The sequence below is a fragment of the Natator depressus genome, chromosome 6 (assembly GCF_965152275.1).
Source record: "Natator depressus isolate rNatDep1 chromosome 6, rNatDep2.hap1, whole genome shotgun sequence".
In the NCBI taxonomy this organism is placed as follows: Eukaryota; Metazoa; Chordata; order Testudines; family Cheloniidae; genus Natator; species Natator depressus.
In genome coordinates this window covers 110720955-110737869 of record NC_134239.1, presented here as the reverse complement: position 1 = coordinate 110737869, position 16915 = coordinate 110720955, and the positions used below count along the sequence as shown (strand labels likewise).

General features: G+C 49.2%; 1 protein-coding gene across 1 annotated transcript in view; it reads right to left on the bottom strand.

Moving 5' to 3' along the window:
- Positions 1 to 374: 374 nt before the first annotated feature.
- AMN (amnion associated transmembrane protein) overlaps positions 375 to 16915 on the bottom strand; it is a 50886-nt gene continuing 34345 nt past the window's right edge. The window contains exons 6-12 of the mRNA XM_074956290.1: positions 14757 to 14894; positions 14400 to 14508; positions 12015 to 12097; positions 7936 to 8107; positions 5269 to 5425; positions 2402 to 2519; positions 375 to 1033 (exon numbers count right to left, since the gene is read on the bottom strand). Of these exons, the coding sequence (XP_074812391.1) occupies positions 923 to 1033; positions 2402 to 2519; positions 5269 to 5425; positions 7936 to 8107; positions 12015 to 12097; positions 14400 to 14508; positions 14757 to 14894 (888 nt within the window). The 3' untranslated portion in view covers positions 375 to 922. The remainder of the gene's footprint in view (positions 1034 to 2401; positions 2520 to 5268; positions 5426 to 7935; positions 8108 to 12014; positions 12098 to 14399; positions 14509 to 14756; positions 14895 to 16915) is intronic.

The following is a 16915-nucleotide window of genomic DNA, read 5'->3' as shown; positions in this document are numbered from 1 at the left end:
AGCCATTTCAATAAAAGACAGAGGAAGATAAATACTTGCTTAGGATTCCATCTTGTGAAATGGGCTGGCGGGGGTGGAGGGCGGGGGAGAAGTCTGCATTCAGATATTCTCAGTGATCAGGGAAACAGACAAGGACTCTGAAATATTTTGCTGCCATGCCTGTTTCTCTCCACACACACAAATCACTGGCTGATTTCATGTGAAAAGTGCTGGATCTAGGCCAGAGAGCTCAGCATCTTGCAGGGGTCAAGCCTTTGATCTCTCTATGCCTCAGCTTCCCCTTGGATAAAATGGGGATAAAATATTGTTATTTAATTGAATATCTTTAAAGGGGGAAAAAAACAACGATTGCACACAAATGACATGAACTGTATGAACACTGTTTATTCTGTTAAGGCATTGGGAACTTCAGCTAACAAATGAGTGAATATAGCTCCTGTCATTGACAAGGAAAACTGATATGCAAATTATATCAATTCACCCACCACTGAAATGCAGCCACCTTGGGGGTGGAAGAACTCAGCAGCTCTAGCAGCAACACAAAATAACAGTTTAGGACAGGAACTGAAGAAATCATACACAGATGCTGATGCAGGGGGATTTTAGTTAGGCCTTGTCTACGTGGTAGAGGTTTTTTGGTATAAGCTAAGGTGCGAATTTAAAGAGATATAGTATACCGGTGTATAATCCCTGCATATGGACACACTTATTCCGGTATAAGGGTGGCTTTTTCTGTTTTAACTTATAACACTTGGGAAGAGATTTAGAATAACCAAATAAAAGCCACTTTTACTGCAAAATAAAAATGTCCCCATAGAGTGTTATCCTGGGATAACTATTACTGTACAGTGGGTAAAATATTAGCCTGAATGAAATTATACTCCAACCTCACATTTGGCTAGGACCGCTCAGGACTCTGCTATTAAGCAATGAGTTCAGTTTCATCATATAAAGGGTTAACAAAATAAATCCCACTGTCTTTACTAGCCATCTCCTTCAGGGCCTCCTCTCCGGAGCATGCACCATGTGACTCCTACAACAGAAAGAGACAAAATGTTTAAGGAGAGGGGTGAAAAAAAAGCCGAGCTCAGGCGCTTGTAAGATGAAGTGAATCTGATGTGACATTGTGGAACTGAGCACTACCGTTCAGCAAGCTGCATACTTCACATGGAAATGGCCAGACTGTCTCAGACTAGCCAGCCGTCTTGCTCAGTATCTTGTTTCCAGCAGTGACCAGCAGCCGAAACCCCTCAGTTGACCATTCTGGACTGAGCTGCCCACAGAGGATGTTCCTCTTTAGCCCATCCAGCTGGGGCTGGCTTCTGCCATGAAGCATGAGGTTCCTATCTCTGGAACTACAAAACAAAGTGACCCCATCTAATGTAATGGTGGATGGTCTTATCCAGAGAAAGGAAAAACCTTCTGTGGAACCTGATAAGCTTTTAGCCCATCCCTAGGGTGACCACATTTCCCAAAGGGAAAATGGGACACCACATAGGGCTAGCCTGAGGCCCCACCCTCACCCCTGGGCTGGCCTGAGCTGCTCATCTGAGGGCCCCCGCCCCGTGTGTGGCTAGCCCAAGCCCCCCGCAATGCAGGCTGGCCTGAGCTCTGCCCAGCTCTTTCTGGGGCAAGTGTCCTTCCTCCCAGAGCAATTCTCTTCTCCTGCTGCTCACTCTTGTCACACCCCAATTACATTAGATGGGGTAATTTGGTTTTTTAGTTACAGAGCTATGAAGGGGAGGAGTGTGAGGAGGGCATGGAAGAAACATGTCAGTCGAAGGCACTATGGATTCAGGAACAGCACAACTCATTTTTGCCAGTAACATCTCCAGAAAATGAAACACCTCTGCTACATTTTGTACTTAGTGCTCTGGCTCCTAGCTACAGCTGCCAGCTCAGAATGTTCCTCAGATTTGGCCTCCCTCAAATGTTCCACACATCCAAGCTGCTTGCAATGCACTCGGGACATAGACCTCACCTACCACTCCTTTGAAAGCCTCAGCCATGATGGGTGTGTAAAACTGGAGAGCTTCTAGTGATCCACATTGTAAAAAGCTTCTGGCCACAAACAATGGCCAGCACAGTCACCAGCTGTATAGCACATCTGCAGCATCGAGGTAGAGCCCAAGGGCTTCCACTCACTCCCAGTGCACACAGCGTTTCCCCTGGAGCTAACGAGGAATCTCCACTGTGTACATAGGACTTATCCCTGCTGTAGTCTGCAGAGTCCCAGAGACTCGACGTTCCATCGAGCAGACACCACCCAGGTCAGATATTCCAGCCAGTACCCAATCACCCCACCAGCCCAGTGCCTGCAATGACAATTCCACATGCAAAGGCTGAGCAAAGGGTTACGCGTTGAGCCAGCTGTGGAAAAAGAGAAAGTGAAGACACTCACAGCCCTGTTGGTCGGCGTGTCAAATATGGGATTGTCAAACCCTTTGTCACTTGGTCCTGCCACAACATCCTGGTCCTTCTGTCTGTTCCACAGGCCTGCCAAGTGTACGGATGGTAATCTGAGAGGAAAGACATTTTAGGTTCCCAAATGTGCGTCCATCCAATACTGAAGGCAACTGTCAAGCCAGTCTCCCCTAGTGAAATGGATTTCCTTCATGCTAGAGGTGGGGGAATATTTCAGGTAAGCGTCAAGCCCTCTTGAAAAAGGGACATTGATTGCTCTTCAGGGAAGTGGCTGTAGTTTTCCGTTTTAAAACCGAGGCTCTCTGAAGGAGGACTGTTTCAGTAGCACTTAGGATGATTGGCATCCTCTGCTTTAGAGCTTCAGTGTGCTCTGAAGCTCTCACACATTCTGGCTGGCCCTATCATTTCCCCATTTTCTAATTTAGAGCACCCTCCATTATAGGAAAAAACTGGTATCCAGCAGCAGTGATCCAAGTGCTGAAGTGGTATTTGTGCCAGCGCTGGAATTCAGAGCCTGCAGCTGGGCAGGGAGAGCCAAGCCAAAGGCTTTGGTCTTGGGTTCCACCCCTCTTTCATTATTTCATAAACTTTCCTCCCAAAGCAGTGAGCACGCATGTCAAACAACTGCCCAGCTTCCAGATGAACGTCACTGGGAAATGAATAATCTAGTAACAATTATGGGGGCTGGAGATTTATTTAGAACTGAAATAAATCTGCTATTTTTTGCTAGGAAACGCTAATCATCTCTGCGCTTGTCAAGAGGCAAGAAAAACAAATGATGCCTGAGAACTGCGCTGGTTGTTGAAAAATGCAACACTAATGCATTGGCAAAAGCAGAAGCAGCCTGCCTTGGATTCCTCCCTTGCTGGAGCCAGCCAGATGTGACAAAGCTCTTTGGTATGCAACAGCAGCCTGGACATGGGATTTCATCTGGAACATCTGGCCTTGGCTACACGTAACAGTTTTGTCACTTTAACTATGCCATCATAGTTAAAGCAACACCACTCCCCTAGTGTGGAAGCAGCTATACTGGTATAGCTTATTCCAATTCGGCGAGGCAAAATAAAGCTATGTCTGCACTTAGGAGTACTTTCCCGGACTAGTGGTATTTCCATGGTCCGGTATAGGAATCCTGGTATGCTATAGCAGCAAATCATGTCTAGCGAGGATGCTGGCAAAGCTGCATGTTGCACCGGTGAAGTAAAACTACCCCGCCGGAGTGAAACAAGCTAGTTTTGCCAACATAGCTGCGTCTACACTATGGCCTTTTCCTGGCACAGCTTTGTTGGTCAAAAATCACACCTCTTCACCCCCTGGCCCAGGGAGCAATGCTGCCAGGAGTCTGTAGGGTAGACCTGGCCCAAGTTATAGTGGTATAAAGCACCTTATACCAGTATAACTGTGTCTATACTGGGTCTTTTATCAGCATAACCGCAAAGCACACCCCTGACATGGCTCTGCTGGTAAAGCTTTTTAAGCAGAGACCGGGCTGTTTTGTGGTCCTTCGCTGTGGTAATCTGACATGTGGGACAAACACCTGCAGAATGGGCTCATAAAGCCCATCTGATTACACTGAAATCTTGTGATGGGCCCTTCCCGGCCACCCCCAGTTTTCTCCCCTTTTCCTTCTGAATTCCCCCTTTTTTCCTTCTTCTCATCTCACCTATTGTGTCAAATGCATCCGATCCAGCCACCTCCCAGTACAGCTATTCCCTGATAGCTATACATCCTTCCAGTGCACGCACACACACATGCGCGCACACACACACACACACACACACACAGAGTTAACATTTCAGAGATGTAATCTTTACTGCTTGAATCTGCTTGTTTCGCAAGAAGTCTGAAACCTTTAACAAACACAAGTGATTTAAATTGCGTGCTGGCCAATGGAACAGTCAGATAAGCCCCAAGGTACTTCAGCAGGCCCCAGATCTGCAGCCACCCAAAAGAAGTGAGGGCCCAGACCTGTAGACCAGGTTCCTTTGGCCTCCGTGGGAATTTGGGGCTCAGAAGGAATGCAAGGCCGAGCCCTGCCCTGGCCTAGTCTCCATTTTTGACGCCTGAGCGCAGGCCGCGTGACAATTAATAAATAAAGTGATATGGTCCAACGGGCTGCCACGGGCTCTCTCCATCGTGCAACTTGCTCTCAGGGACACAAAGTTGCAGAACAAGTGTTTAGAATTGTTTCGATGCATTAATATGGCCAAATGGGCCCCACCAGGCAATGTCAGTTCTGCATGCAGATGCGGGACTGCAAAGCGACAGGAGCAACAGGGAATTTCCATTAAGTTACAAAATTGAACCACATTGAACTCAAACCGGAGAACAGCGCAACAGCTATTGGTTCGTGGGCTGCAGCTGGAGGGGGCACTAATGTGCCTTGAAGCCACCAAAGAACATCCCTGATCCTGGGGCCACTATGCACCTACCAGGCCCTGGGTACAAGTCAGAGCAGCCTCAAGGCTGCCCTCATTTATTCCAGCTTCCAGCAACACACACAGCCAAGGATTATTGCAATGCCAGGATGCCCAGCCACGACCTGGCTGCAGGGACAGGGCGTGACGTAGAAGCTGCTCTGGCCGTTCTTTGTCACCTTAGGACCTCCCCATGATGCGAGGATATTTGGGAGGCCGGCTCTGCCAGTGTTAGCGCAGCTTGACACTGGTGGAGTAACATAAAGTTGCTTTAATGGTGGGTAGGGTCTGGGCCAATCCCTGGATTCTTTGTTTCATGAATCAGTGAACGACAGAAGACCTCGGAGTTCATTTTTTTAGTCTCAGCTGTTAAACAAAACTCTTCGGTGGTTAACAATCGAATGGGTATGAAAGCCCCCGTGCCTACCTTATCATCCCCTTCCAATGGAGAAACAGCATTATGCCGAGCAACAGCACCCCAAGTAGTAGACCAATAACCGTCCCAGCAATGGTGCCTCCTTGTCCATTAGAATTACTGCCAGTGGCTACTTGCACTGTACCCGTCACAATGCCAAAGGAGTCACCTGCAAAGTAGGTAAGAGGATTTTTCAGTACAGGGTTATACAATACAACACCCTCCCCACTTCTCCCCAGACTTGCAATCCCTGTACTGAACTAGTATGTACATAAAAAGCAGGGTGCCTAGAAAAATACTCTCTGCAACTCACTGTGGCATTAGCATTTCCGCAAACATGGGTCAGGCTAAATAGCAGGTCTTGGGGCTGTGTGCCATCAGTGGTTTCCGTTTACAGGGATTTGGGAGACGCAGCCCTTCAGTTCTGGTTAGCACGGCTTCTCACGCACACTAGCGTCACTTACTTGGCAATTCAGGTTAAAAAATCAGTCCAAGTGAGACTTGGTCAAGACCTCCACCTTTCATGGGTGCCAAGATTTTCCAAAGTGCTGAACAGCCAACAGCCCTCACTGACTTCAAGGTATTCGGCCCTTTTGAAAATCAAGTCATTTACTTGCGTGTTAGAGGCTGTCCACTACAAAGTTTTGCCAGCATAGCTATGAAAAAAACCGTACCCCCTAGACAACATAGGTATGCCAGAAAAGATCCCGGGTGTAGACACGACTATACTGATAGAAGAGTGCTTCCCTCGGTTTAGCTCGTGTCGCTCAGGGAGGTGTTTTAACTGTGCCGGCAGAATTCCTCCTGTCAGCTTACACTGCATCTCCACTAGGGAGCTCTGCTGGGTTAGCTATACTGGTATAAGGATGCTGGCAAAACATTTGCAGTGCAGACAAGCCCTAGATGTGGATTTAAGAGTCTAACTTTAGGCTCCTAATTTTGAAAATGTTGGCCCTGGTTCCCGCTAGAGATGGGCTTGAGTCACACTATTTGAATCAGGCTCTACATCAAGAACGGGACACATTTCAGAGGGAACTCAGCTGTGGGGGACTGATTTGGATCTATCATAAATCAAATGATGGACACCCAAGAGTCTTGCCCAAGTTCCAGGCTCATGAGCCTTGCTGAGAGTCCAGGTTTTATTTGAATGTTCTGCACAGCTCTAGAATGCATGTCTCATATTCTGTGCAGGAAGGTTTGGATCAGAGCTATCCTCCAGAAAAAGTGAACCAGGCAGATAGTGTGGTCCCTTTTATGGGATCAGTGAAAAGGTTCAATTAATCCACTAGTCTGGCCAATCAACAGTACAGTTCTTGGGGGATATCAGGAGCCCACATATGGAAAATGCATTTTGCAAGAGTGAAAAACTTTATGTGAAAACTCTGTTCCTTTTGCTTGTTCCTCTTTTTGGAGGTGGAGACAAGAATGGACAGGTTGTATGGAGAATGGTAAAGTCCCTAAGTTCAGACACCCAATTCCTTTCCTTTCTGGAAAAAAGAGGCATCCGATAGGCAACATGCAAGTGGCAGTTTCTTTCTTCCTGCAGACGTAAGCCTGGCCTACACAGAAAGGCTGGTCCATGGACAGCTTTGGTAGTGGCATAGTTATTTTGGTTAGGGAAGGGATTGTTTACCAAAATAATTATACCTGTAAAGCTCCTAGGATGGACATAGTTATACTGATGTAAAGATGCCATGTACCGGTATAACTTTAGTCCTCTTCCCATATGGAAATAAACTGCACAAATATAAACACCTTTATACCAATATAATTGCATCCACACTGGGGGTTGTATCACTTTAACTGTACCACTATACTGGTACAACTTTTGGGTGTAGACAAGACTAAAGATGACCAAAGGTGTGATTTTATACTCATTTAGTTAAACTGGTACAGCTCTATATGTGGACACTGATGTAAATTCACAAGGACAAACTAAACTGATATAACCAATTTTAAGTGTCCACATACAAAGCTGCACCAGTTAACACTGAACCTGTGTGTAGCCAAGTCCTTAGGGAGTGGGGGAGGATAGAGTTGCAAGAGTTGTGCTGGACTCGCACTGATTAATTCAGAGGGGCCGGAAAATGCTTAGAAGCTGAAAGTGCTGATCTACACTTAAAATGTACGTTGGCATGGTGCTCCGGGGTATGCAAAATCCAGACCGCAGAGCACTGTAGCTATGCTGACCTCTCCGCTGGTGTAGATGCAGCTAGGCTGACAGAAGAATGATTCTGCCAATGCAGCTACCGTTGGTCAGGGAGGCGAAGTTCTTAACGGTGACAGAAACCCCCTTCCATCACTGTAGGCTGCATTTATACTACAGGGTTATGCCAGCATAGCTACACCACTGGAACTACGTTGCTATGGTCCTTGGAGGATAGACACAGCAAAGTGCTATCATAGAATAGTAGGGGTGGAAGAGACCTCAGGTGGTCATCTAATCCAATCCCCTGCTCAAAGCAGGACCAACACCAACTAAATCATCCCAGCCAGGGCTTTGTCAAGCTGAGCCTTAACCTCTAAGGATGGACAAGCTATGTACAAGCAACCAGGAGTTTTCAATACATACTTTGTTAAATAAACGGCCACTTGATTTTCTGTGATTCCTATTAACCGCCTAGAAAGCATCATTGGTGAATGAGAAAGAATCTTCCATAGGTGAATGGGACCAGTTACCGTGCGCTGTTATGTCACGCATGATGTCCTCAGCCAACTGTTCAGCATTAGTCCCTGTCTGTGACCCTGTCTTATCATCCATTAGCACAATCTGGATGACTGGAACTGCATTCCGCGAAGTCTGGGGTTTACGCACCTTGGATATAGCCATCTGAACACCTGCATATTTTGGCTTTTCCGAGAAAGCAAGACACACAAAACACATTAGGTCAGCAGGCAGAGATCACAGGGTCTGTCTCTAGCTGGAGCTGCGATGGACAGTAAAATAAGTGCTGGCTATAAATCTTAATGTAAATATCATCAAAGAGCTAGTGCGGCTGTGAATCACATCACGGCTGTGTTTTCACAACGACACATTTATGTCTTCTTTCCATGCAGGGCTGTAAACAACAGACACCAGGGCCCAATGTTACTTCAAAGTACACAGGGTAGGCTATGCCTGTAGGAATACTGCTCCCTTTGGAGCTCGATCGGGGCACCTACGCTCTAGTGACAGTGTCATTTGGCCCCTGTATAATGAGGCAGTGTATGTAACACACCCTTAAACGATGCATTAGAATGTACACGTTTGTAAGGAGGGAAGAACCGGACTCGCATCTATTGCTACATGGGGCTATAGTCGGATCTTGATTATAGCAGGGTAAATCCAGAGTAACTCCTGTGAAGTTACTCCGGAAGCACAACCTGCCCCGGAGCAAAATTTGGCCCACGGGATCCATTGTGGGGGATCTCTGAAGCCATATCCTCCAGGTGGCCGCACAGAGCCCGAAGCTCCAGAGCATGAGGCCGGGCTGCTGCAGTGACCCCAGTGCTGGCGTGCTCGACTGGCTGGTTGGGCGGGAGAACGCAGAGCGGAGGAGTGGAGCCGGGGGTTCAGCATGGCAGCTGAGAGCTGTGTAGAGCACCGTGACAGCTGAGCGAGTTTGCCTGTCGCGCAGCCTGGGACCCCCAGCTCTGCCTTCTCCTGCAGCGTTGCTAACAGATGTTTTGAAAACTTTGGGTCAGGTTCTCTGGTCAGCCACCTTTGTGCCCCCAGATCCCATGGCTGCCAGGGACAAAACTAGTCCCCAGCATAAGTTAGAGCAGCCTGAAAACTGCTCTGGTTTAGGCCCAGGTGCCCACACTTTCTAGGACCCATTCTGGCAGGCAGGGATTGGCCAGATGCACCACCTTCTTGTTCAAGCACCTTTTGCTCTGGTCATGCCCTCAGTGGTGGGATGGGGTAGGAACTGATATGCCAACCGAATGCTCCTTGAGGAGTCTCCTACATCCCCACCCGCCCAGCTCCACCAGGAGGAAAGCTGCTCTGTGCTGGGCCCCTGCATGGCTGTGAATCTGGCCCTGTAAACCCACCCAGCGTGGGTTCTGCCTGCTGCTGAAATGCTGTCATCCCTTGGGAAGAGAGAGTGCCCCACATCACTCACCAGCCAGTCTCCCCACCCCCACCCCCAGCTGGGACTTAGAGAAGAGCTGAAGCCTCAGGTGCATGCCTCAGGGGTTCAGACAGCTACCTCAGGGGTCAGGAAGGGATTATGCCTCTCCTTACCCATACTCTGGGTTGGTGGGTTTTTTTAATCTCCTTCCGCTGGAGCATCAGGGATGGCCATGTCTGTAGGGTTGCCAGGCGCCCGGTCGAAAAGTGACCCTGGCAGTGCTGGTCAGCACCGCTGACCAGGCCATTAAAAGTCTGGTCAGGGGTGCAGTGGGGCTAAGGCAAGCTCCCTGCCTGCCCTGGCTCTGTGCAGCTCCCCAGAAGCAGCTGGCATGTCCCCACGGCCCCAAGGGGCAGGGGCAATCAGGGAAGCCCTGCATGCTGTCCCCACCCAAGCACCGGCTCCGCAGCTCCCATTGGCTGAGGGGGTGGTGCCTGCGGGGGCAGGAAGCACACACCACACAAAGCCTCCTGGCCCCTCTGCTTAGAGGCCGGACATGCTGGCCACTTCCAGGAGCAGCGCGGAGCCAGGGCAGGCAGGGAGCCTGTCTTAACCCCGCTGCACTGCCGACCAGGAGCTACCTGAGGTAAGTGCCGCCCGGCTGGAGCCTGTACCTCAAACCCCCTTCCCCAGGTCAGAAGCCCCTCCCGCACCCAAACTCCCTCCCAGACCCCGCACCCCAACCCCGTACCCCAGGTCAGAACCCCCTCCTGCACCCTAACTCCCTCCCAGATCCCGCACCCCCATCCGCACCCCAACCCCCTGCCCCAGGTCGGAATCCCCTCCCGCACCCCAACCCCCTACCCCAGCCCTGAACCTCCTCCCACACACCAAACCCCCCAACCCCAGCCCAGAGCCCCCTCCTGCACCCCAAATCTCTCATCCCCGGCACCATCCCAGAGCCCACACGTCCTCCCACACTCCAACCTCCTGTCCCAGCCCAGAGCTCCCTCCCGTACCCTGAACCCCTCATTTCTCACCCACACCCTGGAGCCCACACCACCAGCTGTAGCCCTCCCCCCACTCCCGCACCCCACCCAGTGAAAGTGAGTGAGGGTGGGGGAGAGTGAGTGACAGAGGGAGGGGAGCTGGAGTGAGTAGGGGGTGGAGTCAGAGAAGGGCTGTATCAGGACGGGGCCTCGGGGAAGGGGCAGGGAAGGGGGTTTTGTGCAATTAGAAAGTTGGCAACCCTCCACGGCTGACAATGGACACTGGGCGGGGTGGGCTGGTGCCTTGAGATGGTACCAAGCATCCCTTCTCTCAGGGGCTTGGCTGGCAGGGGCTTGCTCCCATGCTTGGGGTCTAACGTATCGTCATACCTGGGGGGGGGGGGTAGAAATTTCCCCCAGGTCAGATTGGCTGTGACTTTGGGGTTTTTTTGCCTTCCTCTGCAGCATGGGGTGTGGCTCACTTGGTAGGATGGTCTGAGTGTATCTCACTTAATCATTTCCCTGCCATGGAGGGGGTGTCGGGCAGTGGTGCACCTCAGTCTCACCCTCCTGTCACACATCATAGCCTAGTCTCCTGTGGGCTGTTCAACTTTTAACTCATTTTGGGTGCTGGGTTTAGTGGCCGGGTGCTGGATGGTGTGGGTGGCCTGTGACATACAAGCAGTCACACAAGACAATCTGGCGGTCCCTTCTGGCCTTAAACTCCACGACTCTGCTAACTTCTCTGGGAGACCACACGGCCACGAGGGGTGAGTGAAGGAAAGGAGGTGAAATCAACCCCCTCTCCTCTCCCCACACCCCCCAGTTCACATCCCTAGCCCCAAAACAATAGTAGGAATGAATGACAAAAAGGAACAACTCCCACTGCAGTTCGAGGGCTGTCGGGAACCCTGCATGGTCCGGGGCTGACTGTTTCCTCATTCAAAGGAGCCCACCTTTGGGACTTGCTGCCCCGACTGTCAAAACTCGAACAAGGCAGGTGTGAGCTCCTGGTGCCCATGCTGCTGGCTCTGCGTTGAACAGCACTCTGTGTTCTGTCCTGGGGCTATAGTCTTGTTCACTGGAAGAGTGGGACAGTTTGGGGTAGTCTGGGCTCAACACGCCTGGTTCTGCTCTCATTTACACCAGTGTAAATCAGGATTCACACCAGTGACATCCTGGTGTGAGAGCAGAACCAGATCACTAGCTTCAGTAGTAATACCTAGCTCTTACATAGTGCTTTTCATCCCTAGACCACAAAGAGCTTTACAAAGGAGGTCAGTATCATTAACCCCCTTTGTAAAATGGGGAAACTGAGGCACCGAGCAGGGAAGTGACTTGTCCAGGGTCACGTAGCATCAAATATTCAGGGTAGGAGGTTGGATGTAGCTGGAAAAAAGGGAAACGCTAATGGGCCATATAGTAAATAGAGACTTCCTACTAGCTGAACTCTGTGTGCACCAGCAGCTGAGTTCCTGCCTGAGGTCAGAAGCCAGGGCTACAAACAGCTGTTCCCCACCCTGACTTCCAAGTTACAAGAGTATCAGCTAGGGCTCTGCAAGCAGCCACTACCCAGCTTGACATCACTGGAAAAATGTACGTACCAGTCTATTATAATGTATTTATATAAGATAATGGTGAGTGTCTCACTGGTGGGATTTCCTGGCTTCTATCTGAATGGTGTATTAAATAAGTCTTTCCAAACAGACTACCATACCAGGCTCAGGAAGGCGTGAAGAATTCTGTTCTGATACTGCCTAATGTCGAAACCAGGAGTGTATTCCAGTGAAATAGTGGCTCCTATAGTTCAAAGGCAGAAAGACAAGAAAGAACACACACAGGTTCATTGATTTTGCATTTGCAAGCACACCTCTCATTGCATGTGGGCTATTGTGGGGCTGGCAGCATGGATCAATGTGGTTTTCAGAGTCTACCAAGATCTGGATCAGTACAAGATTCACAAACAATTCCCCCGTCCCATTTGTGTAATCTGGTGTCATTCTAGAGCTCACAAAGGGGAGGATAATTCTATCAGCTAGCGATCTCTGAAAAAAGCTTTCTGCAGGAAACACCTCCTCTATTGCTGGTCTTTTTACAGGTTTAAAAAACCCAGCGTCAGCAGGGCTCTTTTCAGAACACTCCTGGGAAAGCCACATCCACTCCGGACACTTACCTAGTTCTTAAAGAGGTAATGATGAGCGTTCAGCAATGCTTGTACAGTACTTTGAGCTCCTTGGATAAAAAGCACCAGAGAAGGGCACAATTGGATTCACCAAATCAATTGGCACCACGTTAGCTGAGCTAAATATTTTTCTTGAAAAGCAGGAGTAAAAGTTTCTGGAAATATGAAGTTCCATTAATTGCTTTCAAAGGCTCTGCTGGTACGAACAGGTTTGAAAACCATATGCCAGCCCTAATGAGTTTGGCATGATGACTGTATATGAAAAATTCTTGTTCACCTTCCAGGTAGATAAGCAGACAAACACCCATATGTAGAGGAAATTCCGCCAATCTGTTGGGTATATTTTCATTTTCAATTAAATTTACCGTAGGTGATAAAGATGACATTTATTGGAACAAGAAAGTGCATTTTCCTTGGGTATTTTCCATTAGTGACATCCCTGATGCCAGCACTGAATGCAGTCCTCGCAGCCTGCACTGACAGGAATGGATTGAACTATCTTGATGACTTGTGACACCCTGACAGGCTAAACCAGGGGCAGGGGCAGGGCTCGGAAAAATCAGACAGGGACAAAAGGCTGCAATCCAAGATAGACTCCAGAAAGGGATGATAATGATTCAGAGAGACAGAAATATAACTCAGTGCTCTGCATAACTCAGGCTCCAGAGACAGAAATTTGAGGCATAGTACAGGGGTGGGAAGAGGTGGTGGGGTTGATTTGAACTCACTGCTAGAGGATCCTGACACTGACTTCCTTGGACAAGTCCCTAAGACCACCTTTAGGTCTTAAGCAAAAGGAGCCTAATTTTCAACGGGTGCTGAATCCCTTCCTCTGAAGCCAGCCCCTGTGCCTCAGTTTCCCCATCTGTGAAACGGGGATAATAAATAGCTACCAACCGCAGCGGGGCTGTTTGATGAATAGTTAATATTTATGTTGTGCATTTAAGATCTGATGGCACTAAAGGAAGCACTGAGCATTGTTTCCTATAATAATCCTGTGAGCTTGGGTCCCCATCCTGCAAGGTGATCCCCGTACAAAGCTCCATTGAGGGGCTCAGAGCTTTAACTCTAAAATCCTTTTCCTGTGTCTTTTAATCTCACTTCATAGGGAGGTAGAGGTGCCCTTAGAGCAGGAACAAGGAGAAAGTCGGATGCAGAATCAGGACAGTTCAGGGGTTTGTTCGATCAATGAATCCTTTGTACTTCTTCATTATACATTGCTATTCGAGCCAACAAAGTGCTGGCTAAACCAGAACCAAGCTAAGAAATACGGTTTCAATTCTAGCAGGGATTTGGACAGTCTAAACCTCAAAGGAACCAAATTCTACCACAGCTGATGTGCTATTGGAAGCTGTCCTGTTTGGATATCATCAATATAAAATACTTACCACTGGGGGAGGAGCGGTAGATAGAACAGTATGTAAAAGACCTTTCCCTCGATGCCACCATGCTGATATGGGGGGGCTGATCAAAACCCCACAGAGAAAAACCAGAAGGGCTCAGCAGGTGGAGTATGGGTTATTCCTCAGCTTCAGAAAGTCCAGCCAAAGGGAGTCTAGAGTCCACTGAGTTAACAGGAGTTTTCCCACTCATTTCACTGGACTTTGGATCAGGCCCTAAATTATTAAGCCTGAGTCTCGATACTTGCAGAGTCCCCAGCCTGTTTAATTATTTTTATACCAACTCAAGCCTCCGAGGTTCCGTCTAAAAGCTCTGACCTTCCCACCGACCAGACCCCGCACCACTCAAACAGCAGTCAGTCAATTGTTGGCATTCCCAAAGTAAAGATGACAACCACAAGATTCAACTCCAGAAGGGCATTCAAGGCCTAATACCAAGGAAATAGATACAATAGAGCTATGCCAGAAGGCCAGCATGCCCATGCCTGCTTACAGGAATTACTCCCCATTCTGCACTCACCGCATATTTCACAGCAGTGTCCGACTGGCTGGAAGGGGTCCTTGCAAGCAAGCGCTGGGCACCGAGTCCCAGAATCCCCAAGCAAGGCAGCGCAGATCTGTCGATGTTTCTTAAATGAAAACACAGGGTAAGTTCCTCTGCTCCACCCCTGGCTGGAGAGCTGCTCCTGCTCTGCTTTTCTGTTTAGTTTTGCAAACACCAATGAGATTGCACTGCCCTGTCTGAGCATAGTGCTTGCATGTTCCCTGACTTCCTGTCCGCATCCTAAGGCCATGAAGAGCCCACCCAGGAGTTGTGACTTATGGGAGCTAAAAGATCCCAGAGAACAGTTCGTTTAATTCCAGTTGAAGAACTCACCCCAGCATTTCCACACTCACAGCCCGATTTGTCCGGACACCCGGCATTTGTCACCTGGAAGGTCCCGTTGCCGTGGAACTGCAGCTTGGCTGAGCTGGTCAGCATGTACTCAGCTAAGGCCGCGTCACTGGTGAACTTCTAGCTCCCAACCCAGAAAGATTAAAAAATAGATCAACATTTCTTACCAGCTGAGACTATGGAGTGTAAGATGTGGCAGCTCCAGCCTTGTCGACAGAGCGGTCACTTAGCCTACCTGCCCTCAAAGGTGGAAGTACTAGGACTTGGGACATCCCCTTCAAGGTGTGCTGGCAAGGGAAAATAATGGGATAGTGCCCACCTCCCCTTCTTTATGGAGCCTACAAAGGCCTGAAAGGCTTTTCCAAACTAAAAAAAACCAGTAAAAAGCAACAATATGGGCTGGGTTTTTTATTTGTTTCTTTCTTTTTAAGCTGAGAATTACCAGGACTCTGGGGTTTCTTTTCCCTCTTTGTACTGGGAGTCTGCTTAAAGGAGCCGAGAACCAGACTGAAGATCTATCCGCCTGTAACAGCAGGGCTAGGGATGTGGATTCTTTAACACAAATCTTTTATCTCAGACTTATCTGTCAGGCATTTCAGTTACCTCACTGTTAGCAGTGAAGCAGAGTGTACTAAACAGTCTGACTAAAAATCCCTGCCCCGTGTAGCTCCTCTGCTTTTACTCCTATTAATTTCCCATTAAATTAAATTCCCACACAGGCTTCCAAAGAAAGATTTGTGACACCCTGACACTTCCAGGAAAAACAGGGGACACAAACCCTAAAGTAAAAGCAAGAGGAAAATAATCAGGCCTTCTTAATACCCCATGCCTAAATGGGGGTGCGGGAGTGGATACACAGACTAGTCTTTGCATGTCACCTTGCAAAGAGGGGTAGAAGCAGCTGATGGGCATCTTTTTACCCTACATCACTCTTCCTTTTAATCCTGACACTGCTGTCTTGGGAGTGAATGGGAGCTTTGCCACTGGTGTGGGTGGGAGCACGCTAGGTGGATCCAGGTCTAGGGTCCTGTCAACACAGGGCTGGAAACCAAGTTATTCCATGTGAGCTCAGTTTGAACACTTTCATCGACTCTGCTGGTTAACACTGCATGGCCCCCAGTCTGGATGAGGCCAAACCAAGAGACTGGTCTAGAACATTGTGGTAAAAACCCCACCCTTTGGTACCCCATCCACACCGCCCAACCAACCAGTGAGAGAAACCAACTTCTCAGCCTCTCTCTCAGGATCCCACAGCGCATTACAAACTTGAATGCATGTCGCCTCCTCATTGTGAATGAACAAGGCCCTGTCACACTGAGAGGATTTGGTCTGGAAGGTCACTGAGGAACAGTAAAGGTGAACACCTCTATGTCATTTCTATAATGTCAGTTCCCCGACTCTGGCCAGAGTTGTCGCACACACAGCGCTGTGGAACATAGGGGCTAGAGCTGGCTCCAACCAAACCCCAGCTACAGCACAAAGGCCCCCCGACGCAGGAAAGTTTGGATCCAGAACTCTGAGCAGGGCCCAGGGAAGTCCCGTACTGGATCACGTAGTTACATGCTGTGTGGGGCACGGACTGTCTTCATTACTGTGTTTGTTCAGCTCCGAGTATGGGGAGGATGAGGGGACTCTTGGGCACGATCACAACGCAAATAATAACAACCCAGCTACGTCTCCTGCTTCAGGGCATAACCAGTGCCTGCTGTTTCAGAGACCGCTGTTAACTCCTCAGATCACCAGGTGCTGCCGTGGCCATATGGTTAGTCCCTGGGCAGAGGCACAGGGCAGGCTGCAAGCGTCTCTGCAATTACCCTCCAACCCACTCAAGAGGGGCACTGAGCCAGGGCTGGAAGGTGAAGCCACGACATGGGATACACAGCTCAGGGCTGAGGAGGGCTCTCAAGAGGAAAAAGGAACTGCATGGCTGTGTCTTCAATGCGGTGGCATGTAGCCTCCATATATTCCCTCTAGCAGCACCATTATCCTCTGAAGGGCTCATTAAAATCCTCATTTCTAACCAAGCTAGAGGTCCTGCATGGTGAAAACCTGCCTGAGCTACAATACACAGTACAGCCCCAGAGCCCAGCAAGTGCAGAGGTGAGTCTAGGAATGGAGCAGCCAGGGAAGCAGAGGGCATT